The sequence below is a fragment of the Rhinopithecus roxellana genome, chromosome 12, assembly GCF_007565055.1.
Source record: "Rhinopithecus roxellana isolate Shanxi Qingling chromosome 12, ASM756505v1, whole genome shotgun sequence".
Classification (NCBI taxonomy): domain Eukaryota; kingdom Metazoa; phylum Chordata; class Mammalia; order Primates; family Cercopithecidae; genus Rhinopithecus; species Rhinopithecus roxellana.
Genome location: NC_044560.1, coordinates 67,932,678 through 67,946,854, shown reverse-complemented (window position 1 = coordinate 67,946,854; position 14,177 = coordinate 67,932,678). Strand labels below are relative to the sequence as shown.

At 34.3% G+C, this 14,177-nt stretch overlaps 1 protein-coding gene across 1 annotated transcript in view; it reads left to right on the top strand.

The window, feature by feature from the left end:
- Positions 1-14,177, top strand: part of COL24A1 (collagen type XXIV alpha 1 chain) — a 388,303-nt gene that overhangs the window by 152,704 nt on the left and 221,422 nt on the right. The window contains exon 20 of the mRNA XM_030912579.1: positions 7,958-8,011. Coding sequence (XP_030768439.1) covers positions 7,958-8,011 — 54 coding nt within the window. The remainder of the gene's footprint in view (positions 1-7,957; positions 8,012-14,177) is intronic.

The window sequence follows — 14,177 nt, the reverse complement described above, 5'->3', positions numbered from 1 at the left end:
TATATAAATTGTAAAACCATCACTGTGTTCATCTTTCTTGCACTGCTATAAAGAAATACCTGAGACGGAGTAATTTATAAAGAAAAGAGGTTTAATTGGCTCGTGGTTCTACAGGCTGTACAGGAAACATGGCTGGGGAGGCCCCAAGAAACTTAACAACCATGGTGGAAAGTGAAGGGGAAGCAGACACATCTTACATCGCCTGAGCAGGAGGAAGAGAGAGAGGGAGAGGTGCCACACACTTTTAAACAACCAAATCATGCAAGCACTCAGTATCATGAGAGCAACACTGAGGGTGAAATCCGACCCCATGATTCAGTCACCTCCCACCACGCCCTACCTCCAACACTGGGGATTACAATTTGACATGAGATTTGGGCAGGGACACAGACCCAAACCATATCACTTAACAAAATCAGGATAGTGAACACACCCATCAAACCCCCAAATTTTCTTGTTTACATTTGTAATCCTTTTCTGCCTCTCCTTCCCCCTTCCTCCTCGGGCTACCATGAGGGGATCTGCTTTTTGTCACTATAGATTATCCAAACCTAAATATCAAATAATGGCCAGAATCGTTTATTTTTTAATTATAACTTAACTATAATTTTATGTGGACTTTAGACTAAAAGTAGACTTTCCAGTTGACTTTGTAGTTTCCTTTAAAAGTGATACTAAAAATACTGTGAATATCTGGGCACAGATCGCTTGTATCTCTAATCTTAGCTGCTTGGGAGTCTGAAGCAAGAGTATCACTTGAGTCCAGGAGTTCAAGACCAGCCTGGGCAACAAAATGAGATCACATCTCTAAAAAAAAAGAAAAAAAATTTTTTTTAATTAGCTGAACGTGGTGGCGCACACCTGTGATCATGCCACTGTACTCCAGCTTAATTGACAGAGCAAGACTCAATCTCTTTAAAAAAATACTGTAAATACTATCTAAACAAAAGTCTTATTTGGAACACAGAATGTATGTTTTGTCATAAGGAATTTTATTGTCATTGTAGTTTTGTGGATTTTCTCTGTTGAGTTTTCAGGATGCTGCACATATGGAATTGATCTGTGCTATATTTTCTGCCCAAAAACATAGAATTACAGAAGGGAAAATATGTGAATAGCAATAATCACTAAATTTCTCAGCAGTATCGTGATGGAAAATACCTGGTTTTCATGGCTTTTAGATCTAAAACAGCAAAAGAAAATGAAGGAGAGACAGATACCTAGATGGATTAGTTTGCATTTTCAAGAAACTGTATTTTCTGCTTGTGGTTTCCTCAGAAGATAGAATAGTTCCTTCATTTACAGTTTGCATGCCTCCCAGTGCTAAAGTTTAGTTTCTATAGATTACTGGGAAAGTGAATGTATTACATTTGCCTTTTGAAATTTTTTTTGGCATTAACTTCTGGATAGGTTATTCTCACTCAGTAAAGGCTATTTTAATGTTTTTCTTTTTTATTATTACTTTCCTATCTGGACTCATCATATTACTGACATGACATGTGCTTCCCTAAATGTTAGAAAACAAAACCTTGTGACTGTAAGCCGGATCCTTGTCTCAGACCAAATTATCCTCTTACAAAACCTTTCTCCCTCTGGATACATTCTTACTTGTTTGAATATGTAAAATTTCAGTCCTGTCTTTAGAAGCTAGGCTAGTTCTTTTTTCAGGATAACTTTGAAACTGCCTAACTGAAGAAGTTATTATTCAGATAGAATTTGTTTTTAATTTGGTCGTCAATTCAGACCATCAAATGTTTATTGAATGTACTATACATTCACAACACTAGCCAAGGCTTTGCATAACTTTGCCCTCGAGAATTCATAATTTACATGTTGCCTTTATTAATTTTATCTTTTAGCCTTTTTTAATGATTGTTTTTCCAAGGGCTATATTCATCTCTACTTTGTTCAGACTTATAAACTACTCAGAAGATACATTTAAGCCAAACTGTGCTGTGTTCTTGTATATTTAAAGCACAGTGGATATTAAATCAATAATTGAAGTTTTCCATGAGAGTTAAATGGTCCAAGTGTCACTCTTATCTATAACAACAGGATATCTTAAAGCTACCTTGCAAAATATCAGAAAAGTTTCAATTTTCCAAAATATATAATTTGTTTTAAAGCTGTTATTATAATTTAACATGTTATTACCTCTAAAACAAGCCAAAATCTGAGCAACACTGATTTTATCTGAAAACTAGTTCAACTAATAAATTATATATTCTCTCTAAAGATCTTTAAACCCTTAAAAAATGTTGCCTACCCCAAAGCATAAGATTATCTAAAATACCCAGTACTAAATACCTTTCTTTTTATAGGCTTTTTGAGGTATAATTGACATATAATAAGCTGCCTGTATTTAAATTTTACAATTTGATGATTTTTGACATATGTATAACCTGTGAAACCATCACCAAGATCAAGATAATGAATATATCTGTCAAACTCAGTAATTTATTTGTTCACTTTTTATATAATACCTTATTTTTGTCCCTCTTGTATTCTCGCTTTCCGTGCCACTTCTGATCTGCTTTGTGTTACTCTAAATTAATTGGAATTTTCTAAAGTCTTTATATAAACTGACTCATATAGTGTGTACTCTTTTTTTTTTTTTGGTCTGGCTTCTTTCACTTAGCATAAGACATTTGAGATTCGTCTAGGTTGCCACATCCGGGCTGTTCATTTTATGGATATACTGTAATTAGTTTGTGTATAAGTGTATAAGTTTATCCACTTCCCATTTTTTAACTTGAGGGACTATATATTTCAATAGAAAGCAGAGACTTTAACACTTCTATTGGAAAACTATTCAAGTGCTCAATGTATGTGCACATAATATAATATATTCTATTAGGACACTCTAGCTTCCAAGCTTCTGGCTACTGCCAAATAAGAATGATAATATTTTACTTTTATGATTTCCCAGGAAACAAATGGAATCTGCTAGTGCTTCGGTTCCCAGGTTTTGCTTTAAAAAAAATGCATGTGAATTAGTCTCCAGCCTCTAGTGATTATAGAATAATAAAACTTTGTTTTTACTGGAGAGAATGCTGAGTCACTCTTCTCAGTATAGCAAACAGATGTGAAGGGTCTGAAAACAGAAGACATATTTTCACTTATTATTTTTAAAACTACTTCTTTTTTCTGCTTCTTGGTAAAAACTGGTGGTCAGACTAGTTCTATTAAGAGGCACCAGAAGCCAGACTGCTGTTCCTTTCCTTCACTAAGGTATTATATTTTAAATTGTGATGGGATGACTTAACTGAGGTAGTAAAACACATTGTGAGAGAAAATGTTTGGACTGATTAATGTTTTCTAAATTATTTTAAATTTATAAAAATGAATTAGAGCATCTTTATCAGATTTTTGTTTTTACTTTTCTTCCTGTATCGTTTCATGCTAATGTAGCTTCTAAAAATGAAAAGTATGGACTCTGATGATGTGCTTTTTATCTTTCAATCTGTAAGCTTTCTGAAATTTTGCTACTTGGCAAAGATGTCCATGTCATTTGATTATATTTTGAGCACTAAATTCATGTGTTTAAAAAAAAGGTTTCCTTTATATATATGTTATCATTAAAGTTCAGTTGATAGTTAACTCTAGTTTTAATATATTGAAATGTATTATTTAAAAGGCAAGAGCTTTACTTGATAGTAACCTAGGTATGAATTTTTAAAATAATGAAAAGTTTCTTTGGCCAAGGTTCTGAACTCTCCTATGTGGGAAGGAAATAAAGATCTTTCTCCTTCTTTTAATAATTGGTGCTTGTATATTTGTTAGCTTTTCAATAAGGGTTTAATTTTAAAATATTCAGCTTGTATGACTATACTATGAGATCAGCTGTGTTGACATCTTTTTCTTCTATTATCCTTGACCTTACCACTTTGTCTTTTTAATATTTCTCCACTGATACTTTAATGAAGTCTTCAGGAGCAGAGATTCACACATGTATTCAGCATTGCATGTTTACCCAGAAGTCACCCCAACAATTTTTTTCTTACCATTTTATTGTAAAGTAAAACATAGACACATAAAACTTTACAAAACAAATGTATATCACAAACAATTATAAGACAGACTCTTGTAACTGCCACACAGGTCAAGAGTAAAACTGCCATAACTATCGAAGCCATTATGTGCCTCATGAAACCACAAGCCCAGCTCTCCTCCCAAAAGTAAGCAGTCCTTCTTTTTAAAACATAGTTTATCACAAAAGTGTGCATCCTTAAAAACTATAGTTTAGGCTTATTTGTTTCATTTGCTATGTCTTTCACTCTACAAATTCTCTCTCTATTCCCTGTTTTCCCCCTTAAAATTTAGTTGTCAAAGCTCCCCAATCATTTAATCTGTAGAGATTCCCACAGTCTGGATTTTGCTGATTATAGTCTCATGGTGTAGTTCTGCTTGTTTCTTGGTCCTGTGTGTTTCCTGCAAATTGGTAGTCACATATAGAGACCTTGTCATGTTCAGGTTTGTTTTTGGCAAGACAATCAGTGGTATTCTGTTCTTTTTTCAGGAAGCACATAATGTCTGGTGATCTCTTTATGTGCGTGTGATGTTAGTACTAGTTGACGCTCAGCGCCTAGATAAAGTAGATTATTTGTGGCATTGCAAAATGGAGATTTTTTTAATCCTCTTATTTCTTTTTCACTTGCTGGAATACATCCCCTCATCTACTATTTGGTTACTAGTGGTACACTAAGGCAGAATAAATGCTTGATTCTTCACCTTTGTTTATCATGTTTCAAGATAATGAGTTAGCCTCCTTTCATCCTTTGAATGTGGACAGTTTTTGTTGTTGTGTCATTATGAACCTATAAATTTAAACATATTTGATGTGTTTCAATCCACTGTATCCTTGTTGAAGTTCATATAGTCCCGTATCTGGCTGAGGGGATCCTCTTCAAGCACCTACTAAGTGTTTTTAATATGACTCTAGTTTTGATACCTTGATATCTTTCTTGCTTTCTGGCATGATATTGCAGGGACCCCCAACGCCTGGGCTGTGGACCTGTACTGGTTTGTGGCCTGTTAGGAATTGGGCTGCACACCAGGAAGTGAGTGGCAGGTGAGCAAGCATCACTGCCTGAGCTTCACCTCCTGTCAGATCGGTGGCAGCATTAGAGTCTCATAGGAGCACAAACCCTGTTATGAACTGCACATGTGAGGGATCTAGGCTGCATGCTCCGTTTGAGAGTCTTAATGCCTGATGATCTGAAGCAGAACAATTTCATCCTGAAACTATCCTCCACACCCCAATGTTATGGAAAAATTGTCTTCCATGAAACTGGTGCCAAAAACGTTGGGGACCGCTGTGACAGCATGTTCCAGGCTTATCTGGAGGACGGACAGGATTTATTAATTTATCCATGCAGATGCTATGAATAAATACGCTAAATTGACTGAAAAACAGTACTGAGGGGCTAAAACTAGCCAAGAAACATGTACTTTCTTTCAAAAAAAAAAAAAAAGAAGAAAAGAAAAGAAAAACAAATCAGTCATTCAACAGCAACAACAACAATGGCAAAGCATTTTTTAAGCACTTACTGTGTATCAGGCGTTGTATTGGTTGCAGAGAATATGGAAGTGAATAACATAAAACTGCACTCAAAGAGTTTACAATCTGATTAGGAAAACAAAACAAGCCAAAACACTACATTAAGGGACCTTGTAAGGCCCCAGGATGGTGTGAGAGGTCATAGAAGCAACCTAATTCAAGGTATGGAAGTCAAATAAAAGTTTGTAATGAAAATATTATTCAGTCTTCTAGTTCAAACATAAGTGTTCTAGGTGAGGAAACTTAAGGAAACATTATTCAAGGTGGGGGAAACAGTGTATACAAAAGCCCAGAAGTGAAAGAGGGTGTATATTATGAGAATATGAAAATTATTCAGTGACTGAAGTGCTGTGTGGAAGAGGGTAAAGAAGAGAGATAAATAGAGACCACCGACTCACGAGCGACCCCGTGAACTGTGTATTAAAGAATTTGGATTCTATTCTGAGGCCAATAACAAAGTGGCATGCTCAGATTCCATAGAATGATCAGTCTGGCTACAGAGTGAAGATGCATTTTATAGGGGATAGGAACATGAATAAGTAACAGGAAAACAGAGAAAGTGACTTGCCCTAGGGTTGTGGAGGGAGGTTTGTAGAAAAGTGGTTCAGACCGACAGCGAATTAGGAGATGTAATGGATGGAGCTTAGTAAATGATTGGAAGGTGGTGGTGGTGATGGTGGTGGTGGAGAGGGAAAAATAAGTATTCAGAGTATATAAAAAATTTGAAAGTATTCAAAGCATATGATTTTTGGCTTAGAAACTGGTGGATTACCTCAAGGTGACATTCACTCAAATAGTGAACAGAGGATGAGGGAGGAACATAATGGAGAAGGTAATAAGTTCAATTTTAGACTAGCTAGTGTTACAGCAGGAACTAGAAGTGTCTTGATTCAAGTCCACAAGAATTTCTCCCCCCTCAAAAAAAACATACTAACAAAAGGTATGTTCTAGAGAAAGGGTGTAAAATTATCAGGAAAAGAATCTAGGTTTTAAAATACTGCCTCATATACAAATAATAGCATAGGTGAGCCTGACTTTCTTTGATTAGTAAAGCAATCAACAAGTTTTTATTAAACATATCTGTGTTAAACTATTCCAGAACATTCAGAAATCTGATCTTGTGATTATCTTTCTGTTGCCACTGATTTTTCTTTTGTCAGAAAGGTCCCCAAATTATATTTTTCCTCACAGAACCCAAGCTTTAAATCTGAGTCGAGGCATTCATGTCCTAATCCAGACTGGATACGTTGGTATAATTATCTTCTTATTTGTTTTTCTTTCCAGAATGAATATCCCAGAAACAACCTTGCTGTTCCATCTTACTTCATATTTTTTATTCCCATTACAACTTATCCCTTCACTGAACTACCTTTTCTTGTGGATGTTCACATTTTAATTTCAGCTTTATTTACTTTTAAAGATGCTGATTCATATACTTCTTTTACTTTTTTCCTTCACTAGTGTCAGTGGAAAGTAACCTATGACAAAATCAATAAAATGAAAACACAATTACTAGCTTATTACAATTATTGAATCATAATTTGATGAATCACACTCTATTTCAGCAAGAATTTTAATCTGATACTTTTAAAGCAACATTGTAGGCCTTTTCCCAGCACAGATTGTATTTAACACTGTAATCCATTTCTTTTTTGTTTTGTTTTTCATTTCTTGAGCCAAGTATTTTAGACTGCTAATATAATTTCCAAAAAAGTAAAATCATTATTCTCGTGCAAATTTAAAGTAAACACAGGTCAAAGATTTTATGCAACTTATTAATTAATGATGGAACCTGTAAGATAATGGTTTGTAGAATCTTTGAGGACTTAAGTATTTATAGACAATTAAATATGGGGATGTTAGAATGAGACAGTTTAGTTAGATACAAAACTGATTAATTCTGTATATTAAGCCATAATTTTGGGTGCTGTTTTTTTTTTTTTTTTTTATCAGATAGAAGTTGTTTGCATCTCTACCTAACAAAAATCTATAAGTTAACGTGTAGTTAGTAAACAATGAGTCCAACAAAGTACATTCACCTAATCTTTGGTAGCCCTATATCCCATATGATGTTGAAAGAATATGTCATATAGCTTTTTGCCTTATTTCCACATTGTGGATGATTTTGGACTAAGACTTCTACTCTCTTAAACTGAACTAGAGGGCCTCAGGATTGTTTGTGAATAACTGATGAAGTAAATTCTATTTTAGTACACTTTGTAAGTTTTATATTCCAATGTTAAACAACTGCCTAACTTAATCTTCAATATTGAATTTTTGAGGAGTATAAATTGCTTTAACCTGGGTATGGAGGAATAGCAAAGGGAATTTTATATGCTATATGGATTTAAAGTAATTTTCTGTGGAATAAACTCTCTACATTTTTATATTCTCTAGGGTTTTCCAGGAGATATTGGGATTCCTGGACAAAACGGCCCTGAAGGACCAAAGGTAAAATTAAGAAGAAGAAGAAGAGAGAGACTAAATAATTATGGTTATCTAGAGATCCCAATTCTCAATAAATGGGAAAAATATTTTAGAAATATCAGAACATTTCTGGATATTTTTAAGCTGTCTCAGGTACATTTAATAAACTTTAGGTTTCAGATAGTTGCAAATGATTTTTCTAATTTGGTATAAACTGAGATTAAGGGTGACAATATTTGCAAAATCACCCAGAAGGGTTTTTTTGGAAGAGATCGGGGAAAATACTCTAAAAAGCCATAGTGTATAAATGGCTGAAAATAAATAAATAGATGAGAATTTCCTGACCACTAAAACCCTTTAGGGACATAAGATATCCACTCATTAAAATACAAGAAAGACTATGGTGTCCATGAACCTCTACATAACACAAGTACCTGAAGAAACCTAAGCATTTTCAACTTACAAGTGAAACCACAATTATTAGCTTATTACCATTATTCAAACTCATCTTGAAGACTCACACACTAATTTATTATTTCAACAATGCTTTTAATCTAACCATTTTAAAGCAACATTCTAGACCTTTCCCCAGCACAGATTTTGTTTAACACTATGGTATATACACAAATTTACTGTTTTGTGTGTATACTAGGAAATCCTTAGCAAAATTTTAAATACCACGATTTGCCATGCAAGCTGATGTGGAATGGGCATTGTAAGCAAATAAAGCATTATGAATTCACATGTAAGGATGAAATAGCCTGAAGTTGGGAGAACTGGCAAGTTATGAAATGTAGCTGCTATGGAGGTATCAATGGGAGCAGAGAGAGGCAAAATGACAGGAGATGAAGCTGGAAAGGATCTTGATAATAGCTATATTTGTTAGTGTTCTTAATGTTGAGCAGCACAGTACTCTAGTAAATGCTTTATAGACATTATCTCATTTATAGTCATTATCTCATTTAATTTTGGCAACAGCATTATGAGGTAGTTATTCCTATTTTACAGATGATTAAGTTATTCACTCAGTCACATAACTTTAAGCTACATAGCCAGAATTCTAACCCAGATATGATTTCAAAGTCTGAGCTCTTATACCCTTAGCTTTGATATTAACTTATGTAGAGCATTCAGTACCATGCCGAAGAGTTTCTACTTTATCAGACGGGCATCATGAAGTAATCAAAGATATTTGAGTAGTGAAGTATCTTTGATGGTTATATTTTTAAAAGATACCTCTTATATCAGTTTGGAGGATGGTTTAAAGAGGGGAGAAACTGAAGACAGGAAAAATAGGCAATAAATAATACAGATTTGAAACAGGACATTCATTCAGCAGATATTGGCTGCCTCTCATGGCAGCCATTGTGCTAGACCATAAGGCTACAAAGATTCCTATTTTCAAGGAAAAAAAAAGAGTCCCATTCCCTGTTTTCAAGAAACTTAAAATCTAGAGAAAGATATTCAGGAAAACATTAATAATAATCATAATGAATAATATATAATCAGCAATACTGTGAGAGCACAGGGTCAGGGAAGTCAAATTATGTTTTGCAGGGAAAATAGCACTTGAGCCTACATGAGTGAGTAGGAATTTGTGAAGCGGACAAGTGGGATGTATGGCATTCAGGAAAAAGAAACTTGTGAAAAGATGGAGGTGCTATATTTGGAAAATGTTTATAATAGAAGTTATTTGTTGTTGATCTGAATTTCAAATTTAACTGAGCATCCTGTAGTTTATCAGGCAACACCATCTGCCACGTACAAACTTATACCTACATGCAGGGATCTTTTCCCCTTCCTTTCTGTCTCCATTGAAGTATTCACTCACCTCTTCAAGTTCCACATATGTTTTGCATCACATCCTCTCCTGACTCTTCAATGACCTCATGCCATCTATTATCACCTTTATCCCAATTTCTCCTTTGATAGAAATTTCCCCTTTACCCTTAAAATCATTCTCACTGCCAATCTTGTAGTTAGGCACCCTTTATTTTTCACCAGGATAGTGTAATAGTCCTCCAGTAGTTGTTCTTCCTGCCTCCAATCTGGCATTTCTTCCTATCTACCTTCAAGCTGCAGATGGAATAATCTTTTAAAGTATAGATCTCATCATGTCACTCTTTTGCTTAAATCCTTCATGACCTCCACACCTCCCATGTTAAGGCTCGTACTTTTTCTACTTTTTATACAATGTTCTTTGTGACAAAACCGTCTCTCTATAATTCTATAGTTATATAGTCATATCCACCATCACTCTTCCAAAAGCATCACTTTAGCCAAACTGTTTAGAGTGCCAAACCATGCCCTGCTTACTCAAATCTCACAGCTTCTTACATGCCATTCATTTTGTCTGGATATATATATTCCTGTGCCCTTCCTCATCTAGCTAATACCTACACATCACATATAACATGTCCGGGAAGCTTTTTCTGTTCCTCCCAAATCTAATTGGGATATCCTTTTCCTATATTCCTGAAAAAGAAATCTATCAAGCACTTATCTTTATGAATTATAACTTCTGATGTGCTTATCTATTAGACTTTTTGAGAGAAAAGATTAATTGATTTTATATACATCATAATAACTAGAATAATATGGATAGCACATATAAATAACTCAGTGAATAGTGGTTGAATGGATGATTAATTGAATGACTTTAGTTAAAAGCTGTTTTGGATATAAAAACAAAACAACTAGGTAACTGATTAACAGAAGGTGATAGAAGAAAGAGAAGTCAAAGATAAAGCAGTCTTTGACTTGGGTTGCTGATGTCATTGAACTTAAATAGGCAACCCAGGAAGAGGAGCAGTTTTGGAGGATGGGGACGATAAGATATTTGATTCTGGTTATATTTAGTTTGAGGTACCCATTTGACATCTGGAGGTAGAAATAATTAATAGTTCATAGTAAACCAGGCTGAAAAGCAGAAATAGAAGCATGAAGGAAGTTGAGAGAGACAAATAGTGTAGAGAATGGAGTTGAGGATTTTTCCTGCCAACTTTAGCCCTTCACCTGGTGCATACATAGGAACTTGAACTTTATACATCATATAAATACATTTATTTATCCTTTCATTCAATCACTTATTTATTCAAGCTTTATTGAGTTTCTTCTGTGTTAGACCAAGTAGTAAATGTGGGATTATAAAGATTTCTAAACTCTTTTCCCTCCTCCAGATGAGGTTACAATTTAGTGGGAGAGATAAAAAATAATAAGAAGAAGAAATATAAGAAGTTCTATATAAAAGAGTTGGTGAAGTGCTCTGAGAGCCTAGATAATTGAACAATAGAGTCTCTCCTGGGAAACTGGAAAATAGGTACTTCAGGTGGAAGTAATAATAGAACTTAACGTTTTTAAGTGTGCATATCATACTAGGTGAAGAACCAGAGAACTTTCAAAATTCTCTTCAGTTTGGGAATTTTGTTTCTCTTGAAGTTTAAGTGTCGGAGAACTGAATGAAGCCAACTGACCTATTTAATTTTCTTTTATAATGGTGATCTTTAGAACTTTCTTATCACTACTTCTTTTAGTCTTAAAATTAGAATGTCAAAACTGGGGCAAAAGACTTGAAGGCTAGACATTTTAATGAACAACAATGGTAGTAATTACTACCCACTGGAAATTCAACCATTATCTAAGTTTATTCAATAAACATGAGTTCATGGAGTCATTAGTACCAACATCATGAGACTAATTGATGTTATACACATCACTGAATTTTAAAAGAATATCCTGGGATGATTTTATCAAAAGAACAAGAAAATAATAATATAATTTTCTGTTCTGTAGATTGAGAAGGATCTGGTTTTGTACATCTTCTTGGTCCTTCTCATTTTTCTTGAAATTGTTTCTAGAAACAAAGGGAAAAAACAACCAAACATACTGACCCTGTTAACATGATGTGTTTATTTAGCTGGGTGTACTGTGTCATAGAAGCAAGCATCTTGAAACTTCTTTCATTTTTATATACATGTCTTGTGTGGAAAATGGAAATAAAAATTGCTAAAGCTCTGTTGAGGCTATACAATGTGGTCATCAAGAAAATCATGTGCACTGTATGTGAAATACATGGTTACCCTATTTGCAAACAACTTGGGTTCTTTCCAGAGCAATTTGGCACAGCAATAAAGAAGGCTTTTATTTTCTGTTCATTTTCTGCCAGTTCACTAAAAACCTCAAAGTAGGAATGGAAACTTGTGTTAATTATAGTTGTGGATTTGTATGTGTCTGTATATTTGTATTAAGCTACAGAACATACATCAGTAAGCCTTTTTGAGAGCTACACAATTTGGGAATCTGCTTTCAAGAATCCCGTATTAGCAAAACCAGATCCTTTGCTGCTTACTGCAGAACGTAAGAGTAGCAAATAAATATTCTCTATTCTCCAGTAAGCAGAGGAATAATTTGTTGCTATAAAGGTTTGTGTTTTTACTTTGGCTATGGAATTAGGGATTCTAAAAGAGGCTGTTATTGTCTCTTGCATAGCAGACCTGATAAGTTTTTATAGAAAGCTTACTATTTGTGGGATTATGTTGCATAATATATGGAAATAGTTCTTGCACTGAATTATTACAATATGTCATGTATTTATCTGTAGAGAGGTAAGCTAACTTGGTAAGAGGAAGATGTATTACTCTACACAGTTTTCTAAGATTACTTTGATCCAGTCCTGAAGGTTTACATTCTATAGAGGCTATACCAAGATTTTATACACAGATTTCTTATATAAGACATTTATTCTCCAGGTAGCATTTAGTCAGCTAAGAAATATTTATTGAGTTTGTACAATGGGCAGGGTACTGTGTTTAAGCAGTGACTCAGAAACAAAATTAAAACATGGTCTTCTTTTTGTTAGGAACTTGTAATTCTCTGGAAACATGAGTCCTTCATAAGTGAAAAGGTAAAAAGCACAACAACTAGGCAACATATGATAAGTGAGTAGGAAGGAGTTCAGAGGAGAGGATAATCTGTATGGTCATTTTTCTGAGAAAATAGAGAAGTTGGGATTTTAGTCAGATTGATTGGATTAGGCCAAGTAGAGCTGAGGGATGAGAGATTCTGTGCAAGAGCTGCAAAGTGAACACTGGAATGGAGAGCAGAAGTAAACCTACCTGACTTTAAAAAAAAAAAAGGTAGGAAGCAGATTGTGACAGATCTTAAATAGAAAATTAAAGGGTTTAAATAACAACAAGCATATAACATGAATTACACCCCCTTAGTAAATTTGTTTTACTAATTTGTTTATGGTATTATAACACTTAAAATGTGTGCAAACTGTTGTACAACAGATCTGTAGACATTTTTCATTTTACAGACTGAAATTCTACACTTAGTGAACAGCAGCTTCCCATTGCCCTTCTCCCCACAGCCACTGGCAATTAGCATCCTACTTTTGGCTTCTATGAGTTTAGCTACTTTACATAGTGCATATAGGTGGAATTATGCATTTGTTCTTTTATGACTGGCTTATTTGACTTATTTCACATAATGTCATCAAGGCTCATCCATCTTGTAACATATGACAGGATTTTCTTCTTTTAATGGCTGAATAATATTCCATTGTTTGTATATACCACATTTTCTTTACTCATTCATCTATCAATGAACATTTGGATTGTTGAGACCTCTTGGCTATTGTGAATAAAGCTGCGATGAACATAGCAGTGCAAATATCCTGTTTATATCAACAAGATATAAATATCCAGTTTTTATCCTGTTTACATTGACGTAAACAATCCAAAGTCCTTTCTCCAATTTTTAGCCCAGTACTTTGGTTTTTGCTATTGAGTTATAGGAGTGTTTTACAGATTTTGAATATTAACCCCATATCAGATACATGATTTGAAAATATTGCTTTCCATTACACAGGTTGACTTTTCACTCTGTTTTTTTCTCTAAGTGTGCAGAAGCTTTTTAGTTTAATTAAGTCCCATCTATTTGTTTTTCTTTTTGTTGCATTTGCTTTTGGGTTATTGTTCATGACTTCCTTGCCTAAGTCAATGTCTAGAAGAATTTTTTCCAGTGTTGTCTTCTAGAATATTATTGTTTCAGGTCTTAGATTTAAGTCTTTGATCCATCTTGAGGTGATTTTTTGTGTAAGGTGAGAAATGAGGATCCAGCTTTATTCTTTCACATGTGGCTTGCGGTTATCCCAGCATCATTTGTTGAATAGAGTGTTCTTTTTTCT